The following is a 15,931-nucleotide window of genomic DNA, read 5'->3' on the forward strand; positions in this document are numbered from 1 at the left end:
TTCTTGAAGGTTATACAGTAGATCCTTAAACGTACACCACTGCTCATGTACCGTCTTATTCTTGAGTGCTATCCCAGTCAACTTTGATCAGCTCAGTCCTCATACCTTCATAATCCCCCTTATTTAGACTAAGCACCCTAGCGTGAGTTTCAACCTGCTCCCCTTCTATTTGAATATGGAATTCGACCATATTGTGGTCACTTGTTCCCAACGAGTCCCTAACTATGACATTTTTAATTAATCCTGCTTCATTACACAGGACCAGATCCAAGATTGCCTCCCCCCTTGTCGGTTCTGCGACATACTGTTCTAGGAACCCGTCTCTAATACATTCTATAAACTCTTCCTCTAGTCTACCCTGCCCAGTTTGGTTTGCCCAATTAATATGAAAATTAAAGTCCCCCATGATTACAGCAGTTCCCTTTTTACATGCGTCAATTATTTGCAGATTTATGTTCTGACTAACAGCGTCACAGCTATTTGGAGGTCTATAAATTACACCCACTAGTGTTTTTTTCCCCTTGTTATTCTCTATCTGTACCCAAGCTGTTTCACTATCCTGATCCTTCAACGCAATATCCTTCCTCTCTATTGCCGTTATTCCCTCCTTTATTAAAAGGGCCACCCCTCCTCCCTTTCTTTCCTGTCTATCTTTTCTAATTGTCGAGTACCCCTCTATATTTAACTCCCAGTCCTGATCCCCTTGCAGCCATGTCTCCGTAATGGCCACGATATCATAACTATATATACTTAATTGCACCGTTAATTCATTTATCTTATTTCGAATACTCCGTGCATTTAGATAAGGCACTTTCAGATGATTTTTACTACCCTTCCTTTCCGTTTTTGCCCCTTTTACATCTAGAGCTTTATCTTCACACATTCTGGATCCTCCTGTCACATTTTGATTTTCCGCTTCCCCACTGATACCCTGCTCTATTTCCTCTACCCCTGCCGTTATTACCCCCCTTGATACCTCCCCCCGCTACTTAGTTTAAAGACCTCTCTACTGCCCTAGTTATATGATTTGCCAGGACCCCAGTCCCAGCACCGTTCAGGTGAAGTCCGTCCTTACAGAACAGATCCCCCCTGTCCCAGTACTGGTGCCAGTGGCCCAAGAAACCAAACCCATTTTTCCCACACCAGTCTTTGAGCCACGCATTCAGCTTTTTAATTTTACGTACCCTCGCCGATTTGGCCCGTGGCTCAGGTAGCAATCCGGAGATCAGTACCCTCGAGGTTCTGCTTTTTAATTTATTCCCTAACTGCTCAAACTCCTTCAGCAGATCCTCCTTCCTCGTCCTTCCTATGTCATTGGTCCCCACATGGACCACGACCACTGGATCCTCCCCCTCCCTCTGCAAATTTCTCTCCAGCATCGCAGAGATATCCTTAACCCTAGCACCGGGTAGGCAACACAGCCTTCGGGACATGTTCTGCTGGCCGCAGAGAACCTTATCTACCCCCCGAATAATACTATCCCCTATCACAACGGCATTTCTTCTAACTCCCCCCTCTTGAATGGCCCCCTGATCCACGGTGCTGCAGCCAGGTTGCTCATCCCTCCCACAGCCCCTGATCCCGTCCTCGCATTGAGTAAGAGCCTCGGTCATGCTCGTCAGGGACAAGGGCTGTGGCTCCTGCCGCATCTCCTCCTGGTTCCCCCTACCTGCCTCGCTTATGGCCACACCTTCCTTTCCTTGCTCACTAACTACTGAATTAGTTAAACTGGTCGGTGTGACCATCCCCTGGCACCAAACATCCAGGTAATACTCCCCCTCCCTGATGTTCCGCAGCGTATGAAGTTGGGTCTCCAGCTCATCAATGCGGAGCTCGAGTTCCGCTAGCCTCAAACACTTACTGCAGCTGTAGGGATCATCTACATCAATGGTGTCGACAAATTCCCACATCTCACAGTATTGGCACATCTCCTGGCCGCCCATCTAGTAGCGGGAGCGCCTGACTCCCGCTGCTGCTCTGCTGAACGTAATGCCGCGAGAATTCCTGAGCCGTGTTGGTTAGCTTGATTGGTTTAGCTTCAATTGAGTCAATTGGAAGTAAGAATCTAACACTTGAGGGATTATCAAATGCTTTCTGAAGTCCAGGTACGCTACATCCACTGGCTCTCCCTTGTCCATTTTCTTAGTTGCATCCTCAAAAAATTCCAGAAGATTAGTCGAGCATGATTTCCCTTTTGTAAATCCATGCTGACTCGGATCGATCCTGTTACCGCTATCCAAATGTGCCGCCATTTCATCTTTTATGATTGACTCCAGCATCTTCCCCACCACTGATGTCAGGCTAACTGGTGTATAATTCCCTGTTTTCTTTCTCCCGCCTTTCTTAAAAAGTGGGATAACATTAGCTACCCTCCAATCCACAGGAACTGATCCTGAATCTATAGAACATTGGAAAATTATCACCAATGCATCCACGATTTCTAGAGCCACTTCCTTAAGTACCCTGGGATGCAGACCATCAAGCCCTGGGGATATATCAGCCTTCAGTCCCATCAGTCTACCCAACACCATTTCCTGCCTAATGTGGATTTCCTTCAGTTCCTCCGTCACCCCAGATCCTCTGGCCACTAGTACATCATTTTGGCCACTAGTACATGATTTGGGGGACTAGTCCCCTTCAGTTTTATCTTCAGCATATAAAAGGCATGGTCAATTGGGTTCAGATCGGGTTGGCTACTAAATGGACCGTTTTTTAGCTTTGAAAAACATCTTCAGTGGGGGCTAGTCCCCTTCAGTTTTCTCTTCAGCATATATAAGGCATGCTCAATTGGGTTCAGATCGGGTGATTGACTTGGTCACTCAAGAATTGACCATTTGTTTAGTTTTGTAGAACTCCTTTGTTGCTTTAGCAGTAGATTTGGGATCATTGTCTTGCTGGAGAATGAACTGCCGGAAAATGAGTTTTGAGGCATTTGTTTGAACTTGAGCAGATAGGATGTGTCTATACACTTCCGAATTTATTATGCTACCACCATCAGCAGTTGTATCATCAATGAAGATAGGTGAGCCAGTACCTTCAGCAGGCATACATGACCAGGCCATAACATCCCCACCACCGTATTTCACAGATGAGGTGGATTGCTTTGGATCTTGGGCAGTTCCTTCTCTCCTCCATACTTTGCTCTTCCCATCACTCTGATATGTTAATTTTTGTCTCATCTGTCCACAAGACCTTTTTCCAGAACTGTGGTTGCTCTTTTAATACAATACAATATTTATTCATTGTCCTTTGAACCTCAAATGAGGCTCAATAGAAACTCTGTTTCTACAGCCATACAAACAGAACAATTTCTACAAGACACACAAACAATTCAATTCACACAAACATCCATCACAGCGAATCTCCTCCTCACTGTGATGGAAGGCAAAGTATTTTCTCTCCCCTGTGTTCCATTTCTCTCCCGATGTTAAAGCCCCCGGCGGGCGATGGTAAGTCCCACGGCCGTTAAGGCCGCGCCGGGCGATGTACGGCCCCGCTCCAGGTCTTAATGTCTCAAGTACTTCTTAAGTACTCAAGGTCTTAAGTACTTCTTGGCAAACTGTAACCTGGCCATCCTATTTTTGCGGCTAACGAGTGGTTTGCATCTTGCAGCGTAGCCTCTGTATTTCTGTTCATGAAGTTTTCTGCGGACAGTGGTCATTGATAAATCCGCACCTGAAGAGTGTTTCTGATCTGTCAGACAGTTTGGGGTTTTTTCTTTATTATAGAAAGAATTCTTCTGTCATCAGCTATGGAGATATTCACCAGAATGTCACCATTTTCCAGGCTCTCCTTTAATTGCACATTTTCCTAACTTGGAATTGTATTGCCATTCCTTCTTCATTCCTTTGTCTAAATCCTGAATCTCTTAATCCAATGACACTGGAGTATGTTTCCCAGCTGCACTGTAGTTGGAGTGGGGGTAGGAGATTGGGAACCTCGTAGCCTGTTGCCAAGACGGTAACCTCTCCCTCAATGTCAAGTCAAAAGAGATTGTAATTGACCTCAGGAAGCGAAGCAGTAAACACCCCATTATACATTGATGGCACCAAAGTAAAGATGGTCGAAAGCTTCAAGTTCTTATGAATAACTATCACCAGCAATTTGCCCTGGACCAGCCATGTCGAAGCAATAGGCAAGAAAGCACACCAATGCCTCTACTTCATTAGAAGGCTTAGGAAGTTTGGCATGTCCCCAGCCACCCTCACGTCCTACAGATGCACTGTAGAAAGCATTTTATTAGGATACATCACAGCATTGCTTGGGAACAGTTCTATCCAAGGCTGCAAGAAATTACAGAGAATTGTGGACGTAGCCCAGCCTATCACACAAACCTACCTCCCTTCCATGGACATCATGCTGCCTCGACCAGGCCACCAGCATAAATCAAGGATCAGTCTCACTCCGGTCATTCCTCTTATCCTCTTTCTCATCAGGCAAGAGGTACAGAAGTTTGAAAACACATACCTCCAGATTTAGGGACTGTTCCTTCCCAGCTGTTATCGGGCAAATGAAAGGTCCTCTCATCAGCTTGTGTGTGTGGCCCTGACCTCCCGTTTACCTCATTGGAGACCTTTGAACTATATTTTTATTGGACTTTATCTTGCACTAAATGTTACACCTTTTATCTTGTATCTGTACACCGGATGGGTTGATTGTTATCTCGTATAGTCTTTTCGTTGACTGAATAGCGTGCGCCAAAAAGCTTTTCACTGTACCTCGGTTGACGTGACAATAAACTAAACTAAACTAGTTGTCACCACTTAAGGGAAATTACAGATGAGTAATAATATTGATGTTACCAGTTATACTTGCATACAATAAATAAAAAGGAAATAATTTTCCTCTTGCAGTTTTTTTTTTTTCTTCGTTTCAAAACCCATTGTTAACTAAGGAAATGTACTATGTATTGTCAGTTTCTCAATAGAAGTTGAGTACTGAAAGTTGATAAATTTAAGTTAGTCTACTGGTTATCTCAGTAGACAAATTGCATTTGTGCAAGTTTTGTTTGATTCACCAAATGGAAACTAAACAAAGAAACACAGTTAACATGATGTTGAAATAGCACACATTTCATTAAATCAGTAAGGTTTAAACGTACTCAATTCTTCCCAATGAATAATTGTATCACTGTAAGCCTTTGAAAAGAGAATCTTGCAATATTTAAGTTCTGCTCTGTATTTCAGAAAAAATTCATGTATGACTTAAACATAATTTTCCTGTTCCAAACTCTCATGGCGTTTGTGCTTCTGTCTTAATTCAGTTTTTTTTTACATTATTGCTTTTGACCTACTCCATTTTAAACCAAGTTTTCGGGGCTCTTAATGGCTTATTTGATCGAGTCTGATTACACTATAATGCCTTAAAGGTAGAGAAGCCTTTTTCAATAAAGCAAAGAGGAAACCACTTGTGTGTGATTATAAAATGAGCATTGCCTTCTTCTGTAAATGATATATCTGAAAATTAATATTTGTATTCCAGGATAGACTAAAATGCTGGAGAAACTCAGCGGGTGAGGCAGCATCTATGGAGTGAAGGAAATGGGTAACGTTTAGGATCAAGACCCTTCTTCAGACTGATGTGAGGGTGGGGGGGGGGGGGGCGGGAAGAAGAAAGGAAGAGGCGGAGACAGTGGGCTGAGGGAGAGCTGATAAGGGGAGGAGAAAGCAGGGACTACCTGACATTAGAAAAGTCAATGTTCATATCGCTGGGGTGTTTTCCAGTAGAGGTTTACCACATGTCATTTTAACACCGTGATAGCACTTGTGTGCAGGGTACGAGAACTGACGAAATACTGCACTATTTTAGATGAGATATTAAGCTGAGACCATTTCTGTTTAAGGTGGATGAACAATTTTTCAAGAATTTTATTAGTATATAAATGGCAATGTTTTGCCTTCAACCAACAGCACCCAAAGTCTACCTTTAAATCACTAAGACCAATCAATCCCTTTATAAATCCCAGTTGGTTACTCCTAATATTTTAATTTCTTAGGATTCTATTATTTTTGCCATTGATGCGAGTTTGTTAATTTTGTTTTTGTAAATATAGGGATCTCATCACGCGCCTACCACTTTTCACTGGCTATATCCTAAAGCATACATAATTAGAAAGCAGTAGGTCAGTCTGAGTTGCATCCACAACTCTGCAATTTTCTGTAGTCTTGTGCAGAGCAGGTGACAAATTAAGTTGCAACGCATTGCAGTAGAATACTTTCTATGGTGCATCTATAGAAATTGGTGGAGTCATTGGAGACATGTCAAATTTCATAGAAAGGTGGAAATGGTAACCAAGGCAGAGGTGATAAGTGGAGAAGACAAAAGGGTGCAGATGGTAGAATTTGATAAGGAATATGAGGAATTAAATATAGAACTTGAGGGGCATGGTGAGTGGAAAGCGATTAATGCGGGGGAAGGAAAATGAAGGACCTGTAGGGAAGAAAAGGTGGGTGATGTGCGGATGATGGAGAGGTTGAAAGGAACTTGTTGATGGGGGAGAGAGGAGGAGGGATGGAAGGAGCTGGGTAGATGAGAAGGAGGGGATGGGTTGCCTGGAATTGGATAATTCAATGTTCATACTGCAGGGTTGTGGGCTAATCCAGAATGATATGTTTTGGTCTTCCAATTCGGGTATGGCCTTATTCTGGCAGAGGAGGAGGCCAAAGGTAGATAGGCCAGTGTGGGAAGGGGAACAGAGTGCAAGTGTTTGGAGAAGTAGTCGCTCACTGGTCCATGCATCCAGAAAAGGATAGGCATACGTGAACCATATGAGACCCTATTGCTGCACTTTTGATCAGGAGCAAATAATTTCAGTTGTAGGGGATGTTCAATTTCAGAATCGGTTCAGCCGGGAAAATTAGTTAAATTATAATTAAAGCACAAAGTAAGTGCTGTAACACCAGGATAAGCGCTCAACTATGAAAACCAAGCCCAAAGCCAAAGTACTATCTAAACTGATTATAAAAACTTATGCTAAGGACAATAACTAACTCCACATGCAATAATCGGCTACCTCCATGTTAACAAGCACATGTAAAAAAAAAACTGATTGTGTAGATGCAAATATATCATTGGGGTTATCACTGGTGTTTTGTTGAGTTAGGCCCACGTCGCCTTGGGATGGCTCAACAGTTAGTTCTGGGGTCCCAGAGCAACCCCCCCCCCCCCCCTCCTCAATACCTGCTGTCACTATCTATGCTGCCAGTATCTACTAAATAAAGGAGACTACAGACTATTAATTCACTCAAACAAATGCTAAACACTCGCATCCTGCCTTCCACTTATCTTAACCCATCATTAAACTCATCAAACCACAAATATCAACCTTGCATAAAATCGGGGTACACTTACACCGAATAAACTTACAAAGAAATACTCATGTCGCATGTTATACATTTCTTTTCTGCCTGCAACTGACTCAATTTCTTCTCCACCAATCCACTTACTGCCTTGCTCTGCTGCCTCTGAAATCTCCTTTATGGCCTGACGCAAACTCTGTTCGCGAATTCCTTGCTCTCCAAATAGTGACATGGTCGATCTCACTATGAAACCTCTATAACCCACCTCTCTTGCTCTCCATCCTAGGCTGCTCAATGTCTGCTGTCAAATCTACATATCTAAGCTTTTTCCTTTCAGAAGTTTCATCCACTAAGTTCTCCTAAGGCACTGTCAGTCTATAAAAGACACGATCTGCTGCTGACGAACTGACCATAACACTATATCAGGCCTCAAACTGGTACTATTTATTTTGTGCGGAATAACAAGCCTTCCTCCCAAATCTGCTTGCATCCCCCAATCATTGGCTCCCCTTAACTGGCCTAACTCATACCTGTCTGAACTTTTCTCCTCTATCTTTCTCTCCCTCATGGACAAAATGAATAGCTACACTCTCAGTCCTGTTGCCTACTGAATTCACTTGTGCTTTCTTCTTCTCAATTGCTGCAGTTATGCAGTTCAAGACCTGGTTATGCGACCAAGTAAACCAACCTTGAGAAAGACTCGTCTTGCATCCCGACAAAATATGCCTCAACGTTGCCATCTCTGAACACAGAAACGCTGGGTCCCCACCTACCCACTGTTTGAGGTTCTGCGGTGATGGCAGCACATCATAAATAGCCCCTATAAGGAAACTTACATGACCTGACGCCATGAACCACAGGTTCCTGCAGCTAAACATCCTCTTTTCTACACTTTCCCAATTCATCCACTGTCCCTGCTTAACCTAAGCTACTGCCCTTATACATCTCACTGCTTCCTCCTGACGACGTATCGGCTCTACAACCAATTTCCTCCAACTGCCTTACTCCACACTGGTTTCCCTATGCTGAGCACTCGGCCTCTTTTCCCTTGCTGCACCCTACCAACGACGTATGTCTCAGAGCTGCTTGTGCTTCCTTGCTAAGAAACCTGTGGTGCCCTTCATTACTTAAACAGTTTACAATTCCTTGGTCTCAGCTGGCTCATCTTTACCATGGACATGCAATCCCTCTATATCATCATCCCAAAGTGCCAAGATTTGAATGCCTTCCAATTTCTTCCTTGAAGAGAGTTGAGTTATTGACAAATAAATTTGAACCCTTTGAACCCCCTTTGAGTATTAAAAAAAGTATAGGACTTTCGGAAATAGGTTTAAGTTAACTTCCTTGATCAATGTGTTTCCTTCACAATGAGTAAGGAGACATCTGATTTTGGAGACCAAGGTGGACCATTTGTGAGTGGGAGAATGCTCTGTGACAAGTGATTGCAGGATCATAACGTTTAAATTAACATAATGGGGAAGGGGAAGGAAAATGAATAGAAAGCAAGGAAATATAAGTTTAGGTTTATTGTCACGTGTACAGGTACAGTGCAAAATTTTGTTTTGCGTGCTATCAGATATACCATATATAAATATAATAAAATCAAACTTGCATGCAATACAGCGAAAATGGTACAGAATGTAGAATGTAGTTCTCAGCATGGTAGAGCATCAATTCCACAAATGAAAAAGTGCTAACTTAAAGAGAAGAGAAATTAAAGTGGATTTTAATATTAAAAAGTGAAACTGAACAAAACATTTTTATTTATTCACTTTCCATGGCAATATGGTGGAGAGTTCCTTACTTGAACTTTGTGCTCTTCCTGGTGAAGGTGTTCTCAATGCTATTGGGTTGGGAGATGCAGGATTTACACTCAACAGCAAGCTATTTTCAAATCAGGATTTGGAGAGAATATGTAAACGGTAGAATTCCAAGATGCCTAAAGCCTGTGTCCATGGTGTTAATAATTGGTGCTTGAAAGGTACTGCTGGAATAACCAAGTTGAGTCATTGCTGTGCATTTTTTAGATGGTTCACATAACAACCTCTGTTCCCCTTCAGAGGAGGGAGCAAATGTTTAATTTAATGGGTGGGGATCTGATGAAGCTGCATTGTCCTCGATGGTACACAGAAAAAGCTGGAGTAACTCAGCAAGTCAGGCAGCATCTCTGGAGAAAAGGAAGAGATATGTTTCGGTTTGAGACTCTTCTTCGGACTGAGAGTCAGGGGAAAGGGAAGTGAGAGATATAGACGGTGAGGTAGAGTGATATAGAACAAAGAGGTAGATGGACAGGACAAGTTTAGAGGGATACGGGCCAAATGCTGGCAGCTGGGACTAGTGTAGTTGGGACATGTTGGTCGGTGTGGACAAGTTGTGCTGAAGGGCCTGTTTCCAAGTTGTATGACTATAACTCTAAATGAATGACCAATATGCAAAACATAACGATGTTCAAGGAAAGGTGGAGCCCACAATGGTCCATTGTTGGCTGTTGCTTAGATGGTGTCAAGTTTCTTGAATGTTGGGGGAGCTGAATGTATTCAAGCAGGCAGAGAGTATTCAATCATACTCCAGACTTTTGCTTTTTGTAGTAGCAGCAGATGAGACACCATTGAAGTGTTCCCTGAGTCTGATCTGTTTTTGTAGCCACAGTGGTGACCAGCAGTAAATTGATGGTGGGTGACTTGGTAATGCCATTGAATGTTGAGGGTCTCAATTCTATTCCTTTATGCAGGGTATACCAGGGCTCTCACTTAACTTTTTTTCCCTGTTGCCAGCCGGGCAACCTAGGCAGCTTTTTAGGTTGCCAAATGACAGTTTAGGTGGTCATTTAAGACGGCTTGCATGACGCGTGCGATAATGTGCTCGGACGAAGTGCGTAGTTACCAGTCGGAATTATGCTCAATGAAGCATTCACATATTATTTCTGCTTCAAATAAAGTTGCAAACTAAACATATTCACCAATCAAGATATGATATATACCACAATGACATGCAGCAAAATTATAATACAGTATCTCAACTCTTTTTACACGTTGCCATTAATGCAATTTCTATTATTTCTTTCCACTTCCAAACAAAAATGTGGTTGGATTATTCAGCATATGATCAACCCGTGTCAATAAATCCTGGACCATGGACCAGAAACATATATGTAGCAATGTTACAAAATTTTGAGATGTAAAAAATCAAGTCTGCAATTTATCCCATCAGATAAAGCATAAAAAGAAGTTTAATTTGACACCTAATTCACTTTCATATCTCATGTATTTAAAAAGTTATGGCTATTTTCATACTGGGAAATTAGCATCTTGTTCCCTATTGATTTTCTATGGACGTAACAAAAAAGCTGTGATCGTGGACAGTCAAAAGCCCATAACTTTCTTAAAAATTAAGAGAACTGAATGAAATTTTCAGTTATCATAGATTGAACCATTCTGAAACAAATATAAAATAATCTTACTTGGATGACCTGAAATTAAAGCATATAATTAGTTAGTTACCCAAGTGTAGCTAATTTCAAACTTCAATTACTAGATCTAAACATCTATCCATTTCTTAATAAATGATTAACATTTTTAAATAGCCTAAGTGTGCAAATAATATTCATAAATAATTCACAATAAAACATGATTTTTAAATCTCATTTACATTAATTTATAGGCCAAATGGAAGGAGTTTAGTGTTCAATTACTGCAAATTAAAGTCCATTTTAAATCAGCTTTCTAGTGGGTTCCTGTGAACGCGCTGGTTTAGAACGTTCACATTGCGCTAGATTTGTGCCTCAAATGCCCAGAAAAATACTGCGGGATATAATGGGCCCAAAATGAGCTACTCGCAATATTAAACTTTGTATAAAGGGACCTTAAGAAGCCCTTTTTAATGTAAAAATAAGCTACATACCTTCTGTGGTTTGCTCTATGGGACCCTGACAGCTGCCGTTGTTCGCGGGTTTAGAGATTGATTTTTAAACTACTATAACTATTATACGAGGCCTTTAAAACTAATAATAGCTTTTGCGACGGGGTCTTCCAGCGAATCTTCGTTAATAATTAACAAGGCTGAACATCTTCGATTTGAACAGCCTAGAGAAAATCGCGTTTTAAACCCGCCCCCCTCTAAACGGCGCCAAAATCGCGCACACCCGCAGCGACAGATTTTCAGTGACGCTTCAGGTAGGCTTTGCAACATACCTAATATATGCTTAACCATGCACACTACAGACTGTAGAAGGACCAAAAATTATCATGTGAAGGACCAAAAATTACCATGACATGGCCATAGCATGGGTCGTTATTGCTATTGGTACAGAAACACTCTCGCTTCCCACATAATTTATCCACAACAAAATATACAGGTTACATAGAAACGTAGAAAATAGGTGCAGGAGTAGGCCATTTAGCCCTTCGAGCCTGCACCGCCATTCAATATGATCATGGCTGATCATCCAACTCAGTATCCTGTACCTGCCTTCTCTCCATACCCCCTGATCCCTTTTGCCACAAGGGCCACATCTAACTCCCTCTTAAATATAACCAATGAACTGGCCTCAACTACCTTCTGTGGCAGAGAATTCCAGAGATTCACCACTCTCTGTGTGAAAAATGTTTTCCTCATCTTGGTCCTAAAAGATTTCCCCCTTATCCTTAAACTGTGACCCCTTGTTCTGGACTTCCCCAACATCGGGAACAATCTTCCTGCATCTAGCCTGTCCAACCCCTTAAGAATTTTGTAAGTTTCTATAAGATCCCCCCTCGATCTTCCAAATTCTAGCGAGTACAAGCCGAGTCTATCCAGTCGTTCTTCATATGAAAGTCCTGACATCCCAGGAATCAGTCTGGTGAACCTTCTCTGTACTCCCTCTATGGCAAGAATCTCTTTCCTCCGATTAGGAGACCAAAACTGTACGCAACACTCCAGGTGTGGTCGCACCAAGACCCTGTAGAACTGCAGTAGAACCTCCCTGCTCCTATATTCAAATCCTTTTGCTATGAATGCTATCATACCATTCGCTTTCTTCACTGCCTGCTGCACCTGCATGCCTACTTTCAATGATTGGTGTACCATGACACCCAGGTCTCGTTGCATCTCCCCCTTTCCTAATCGGCCACCATTCAGATAATAGTCTGCTTTCCTGTTTTTGCCACAAAAGTGGATAACCTCACATTTATCCACATTATACTGCATCTGCCATGCATTTGCCCACTCACCCAGCCTATCCAAGTCACCTTGCAGCCTCCTAGCATCCTCCTCACAGTTAACACTGCCCCCCAGCTTCGTGTCATCCGCAAACTTGGAGATGTTGCATTCAATTCCCTGGTCCAAATCATTAATATATATTGTAAATAGCTGGGGTCCCAGCACTGAGCCTTGCGGCACCCCACTAGTCACTGCCTGTCATTGTGAAAAGGACCCGTTTACTCCTACTCTTTGCTTCCTGTCTGCCAGCCAGTTCTCTATCCACATCAATACTGAACCCCCAATAGCGTGTGCTTTAAGTTTATATACTAATCTCTTATGTGGGACCTTGTCGAAAGCCTTCTGAAAGTCCAGATATAACACATCCACTGGTTCTCCCTTATCCACTCTACTAGTTACATCCTTTAAAAATTCTATAAAATTCGTCAGACATGATTTACCTTTCATAAATCCATGCTGACTTTGTCCAATGATTTCACCACTTTCCAAATGTGCTGCTATCCCATCTTTAATAACTGATTCTAGCAGTTTCCCCACTACCGATGTTAGACTAACTGGTCTGTAATTCCCCGTTTTCTCTCTCCCTCCCTTTTTAAAAAGTGGGGTTACATTAGCTACCCTCCAATCCTCAGGATCTAATGAGTTTTGAAAAATTATCACTAATGCATCCACTATTTCTGGGGCTACTTCCTTAAGTACTCTCGGATGCAGCCTATCTGTCCCTGGAGATTGATCGTCCTTTAATCCATTCAATTTACCTAACACCAGTTCCCGGCTAACCTGGATTTCACTCAGTTCCTCCATCTCATTTGACCCCCAGTCCCCTGCTATTTCCGGCAGATTATTTCATGTCTTCCTTAGTGAAGACAGAACCAAAGTAGTTATTCAATTGGTCTGCCATGTCCTTGTTCCCCATGATCAATTCATCTGTTTCTGACTGCAAGGGACCTACATTTGTTTTAACTAATCTTTTTCTCTTCACATATCTAAAACCTTTTGCAGTCAGTTTTTATGTTCCCTGCCAGTTTTCTTTCATAGTCTATTTTCCCTTTCCTAATTAAGCCCATTGTCCTCCTCTGCTGGACTCTGAATTTCTCTCAGTCCTCTGGTAGGCTGCTTTTTCTGGCTGCAAGGAAAATTTCAAAACTACATTTTATGATAATAGCTGTTAAAGCCGACAATACCCATCTGACAGGTTAAACATCACACTAACTGACAAGAGATGATCAAAGGACATACCTGCAGCAAATGTTCTTTTGGTAATATGTTTAAAGGTGTCAAAACGCCACATTATCGGACATTCAGATTAGATGTATGTATTATGAACAGTAATGAAGATACCCAGTTTGTACGCACCAGATTTAAAAAAAAATAATTGATAAACGCTGTTTCCATCATTCCCACTTCAGAAATATTGTTAAAATTTTAACTGAAATATCTCCTGACCAAATTTGTGATGTATATGACTGACTGTAAAAGTAAAATCTGGATAAATCCAACGTATAGTTGTGAATGTTTTCATTAAATAACTACTGTACTGATACTCCATATTAAGAGCTTTGATTTTCCAGTAAAATGAATTATGTAATAATGTGTCAACGGTAGCTGTAACAATCGAACACTGCGGTTTTAATGTTTCACGTGTTCACAATTTTATTAATCCATCTTCATAGAGTAAAAACAAATAATAACATTGGTAATTAAAACACATTTGGGAGGGGGGTTTGAGAAGGCAATCAGTGCGGAATGGATGGATTGAGGCAGGGGAATTAGTGCGTGTTGGTTGGAGTAGATAAAATTGTGAGGGGAGAGCGCGGGGGATGTCAGTGGGGTTGAATGGGGGGATCAGTACGGGGTGGACGGGGGGGATCTGTGCAGGATGGATGTGGGGGGGGATCAGTACAGGACGAATGGGGTAGACAAAAATGCTGGAGAAACTCAGCGGGTGAGGCAGCATCTATGGAGCGAAGGAAATAGGCAATGTTTCGGGTCGAGATCTCCAGACTGATCCCCCGCATTCTTCTTGAATGGGGAGGGGGTCAGTACAGTGTGGATCGGAAGGTCTGTGCAGGATGAATGGGGGGAATCACTACAGGATAGATGGGGGATCGGTGCAGGATAAATGGAGGGGGTGTCAGTACGGGATGAATGGGGGGGATCAGTACAGGATGGATGGGTGGGAGCAGTGCAGGATGAATGGGGGGGGAGCAGTGCAGGATGAATGGGGGGGAACAGTACAGGATGAATGGGGGTGAATCAATGTGAGGTGGATAGGGAGATCAGTGCAGGATGAATAGATGGGAGGGGGGGTAGATGGGGAGGGGAGCACAGGGGATGTCAGTGAGGACTGAATAGAGGCGGGAATGGGGATCAGTGTGGGATTGAGAGGGATCCCAGGATAAGGGGGGGGGGAGAGACAGACAGACAGACCGAGAGAGACAGACAGACAGAGACACAGATACAAAGACAGAGGGGGAGGGAGAGACAGAGGGGGAGGGAGAGACAGAGGGACAGGGAGAGGGAGAGGGACAGACATAGGGAGTGGGACAGACGGGGAGAGGGAGACAGAGGAGTTGGGAGGAAGGAAGGTCAGCGCTCCTCAGACAACACCGGCATCATTGCCCCGCTGTCTTGGCCGTCCCTGTGCACCGCTAACTGCCGCCGCCAAAGGGGGAGGCAGTTGGGATCTCCTCGTCACTGCCTCCCCTCCTCCGCCAGCCATCAGCAAGGTGCGGGGCTGAGCGATGCAGACACTTCAGACGGTGGAAGGGGGCCTCCCGCTCGCTCGCTCCCTCCTCCCGGCCTCGGCGTGCGGGAGGGTTTGTTTTGAAAGCGCCGCTGGCGGAGTGGCAAGCAGCGGCCGCTATCAGGACGGGCGGGGTGCGGGAGGAGGAGCCGCTGCTGCTGTGCGGGGCCCGTCATTCGCTCCGATTCTCCGTCACCCCGCACCTAGTATCTTTGACCCGCTAGTATCTTTGACCCGCACTACAGCTGTTGCTGCCGTTGACACGAAACGTCACGTTCCTTTTCTCCAGAGATGCTGCCTGACCCACTGAGTTACTCCAGTTTTTTGTGTCTACGGTATAAACCAGCATCTGCAGTGCCAAGCCGGGCACAATGACTCGGCATTTAGGTTGTCCGGCGGCACTTTAGGTGGTGATTGGCACCCGGGCAACTGCTAATTTCGAGCCCTGTATACGTATAGCAGTTAAAGATGGTTTCACACGGTGTTTGTATTCTTATCAAACAATAAATGTAATACATTATGATTTGGTTCTGTGGAAATAGCAGGGACTGTCAAAGGTATATTAAATAAAGACCACAGCTGTAAAATTCTCTAAGTTTAATTGAGTAACTTCACTTCTACTGTTGTTGGACCATTCACACAATCTTTTTGAATTCTGTTCCTGCCGATCCTGTTTCATTAATTTTTATTG

General features: G+C 43.2%; 1 protein-coding gene across 10 annotated transcripts in view; it reads left to right on the forward strand.

Moving 5' to 3' along the window:
• Positions 1–15,931, forward strand: part of mllt10 (MLLT10 histone lysine methyltransferase DOT1L cofactor) — a 254,428-nt gene that overhangs the window by 53,144 nt on the left and 185,353 nt on the right. The window contains exons 1-2 of one of the 10 annotated variants that reach the window (XM_033015432.1): positions 3,859–4,076; positions 15,220–15,223. The exons of 8 other annotated variants lie outside the window; for them this stretch is intronic. In XM_033015432.1, the coding sequence (XP_032871323.1) occupies positions 4,060–4,076; positions 15,220–15,223 (21 nt within the window). In that variant the 5' untranslated portion in view covers positions 3,859–4,059. Of the gene's footprint in view, positions 1–3,858; positions 4,077–15,219; positions 15,224–15,931 lie in introns of those variants that run through there. One more of the 10 variants, XM_033015468.1, reaches the window with a different exon arrangement.

The sequence above is a fragment of the Amblyraja radiata genome, chromosome 2, assembly GCF_010909765.2.
Source record: "Amblyraja radiata isolate CabotCenter1 chromosome 2, sAmbRad1.1.pri, whole genome shotgun sequence".
NCBI classification, from domain to species: domain Eukaryota; kingdom Metazoa; phylum Chordata; class Chondrichthyes; order Rajiformes; family Rajidae; genus Amblyraja; species Amblyraja radiata.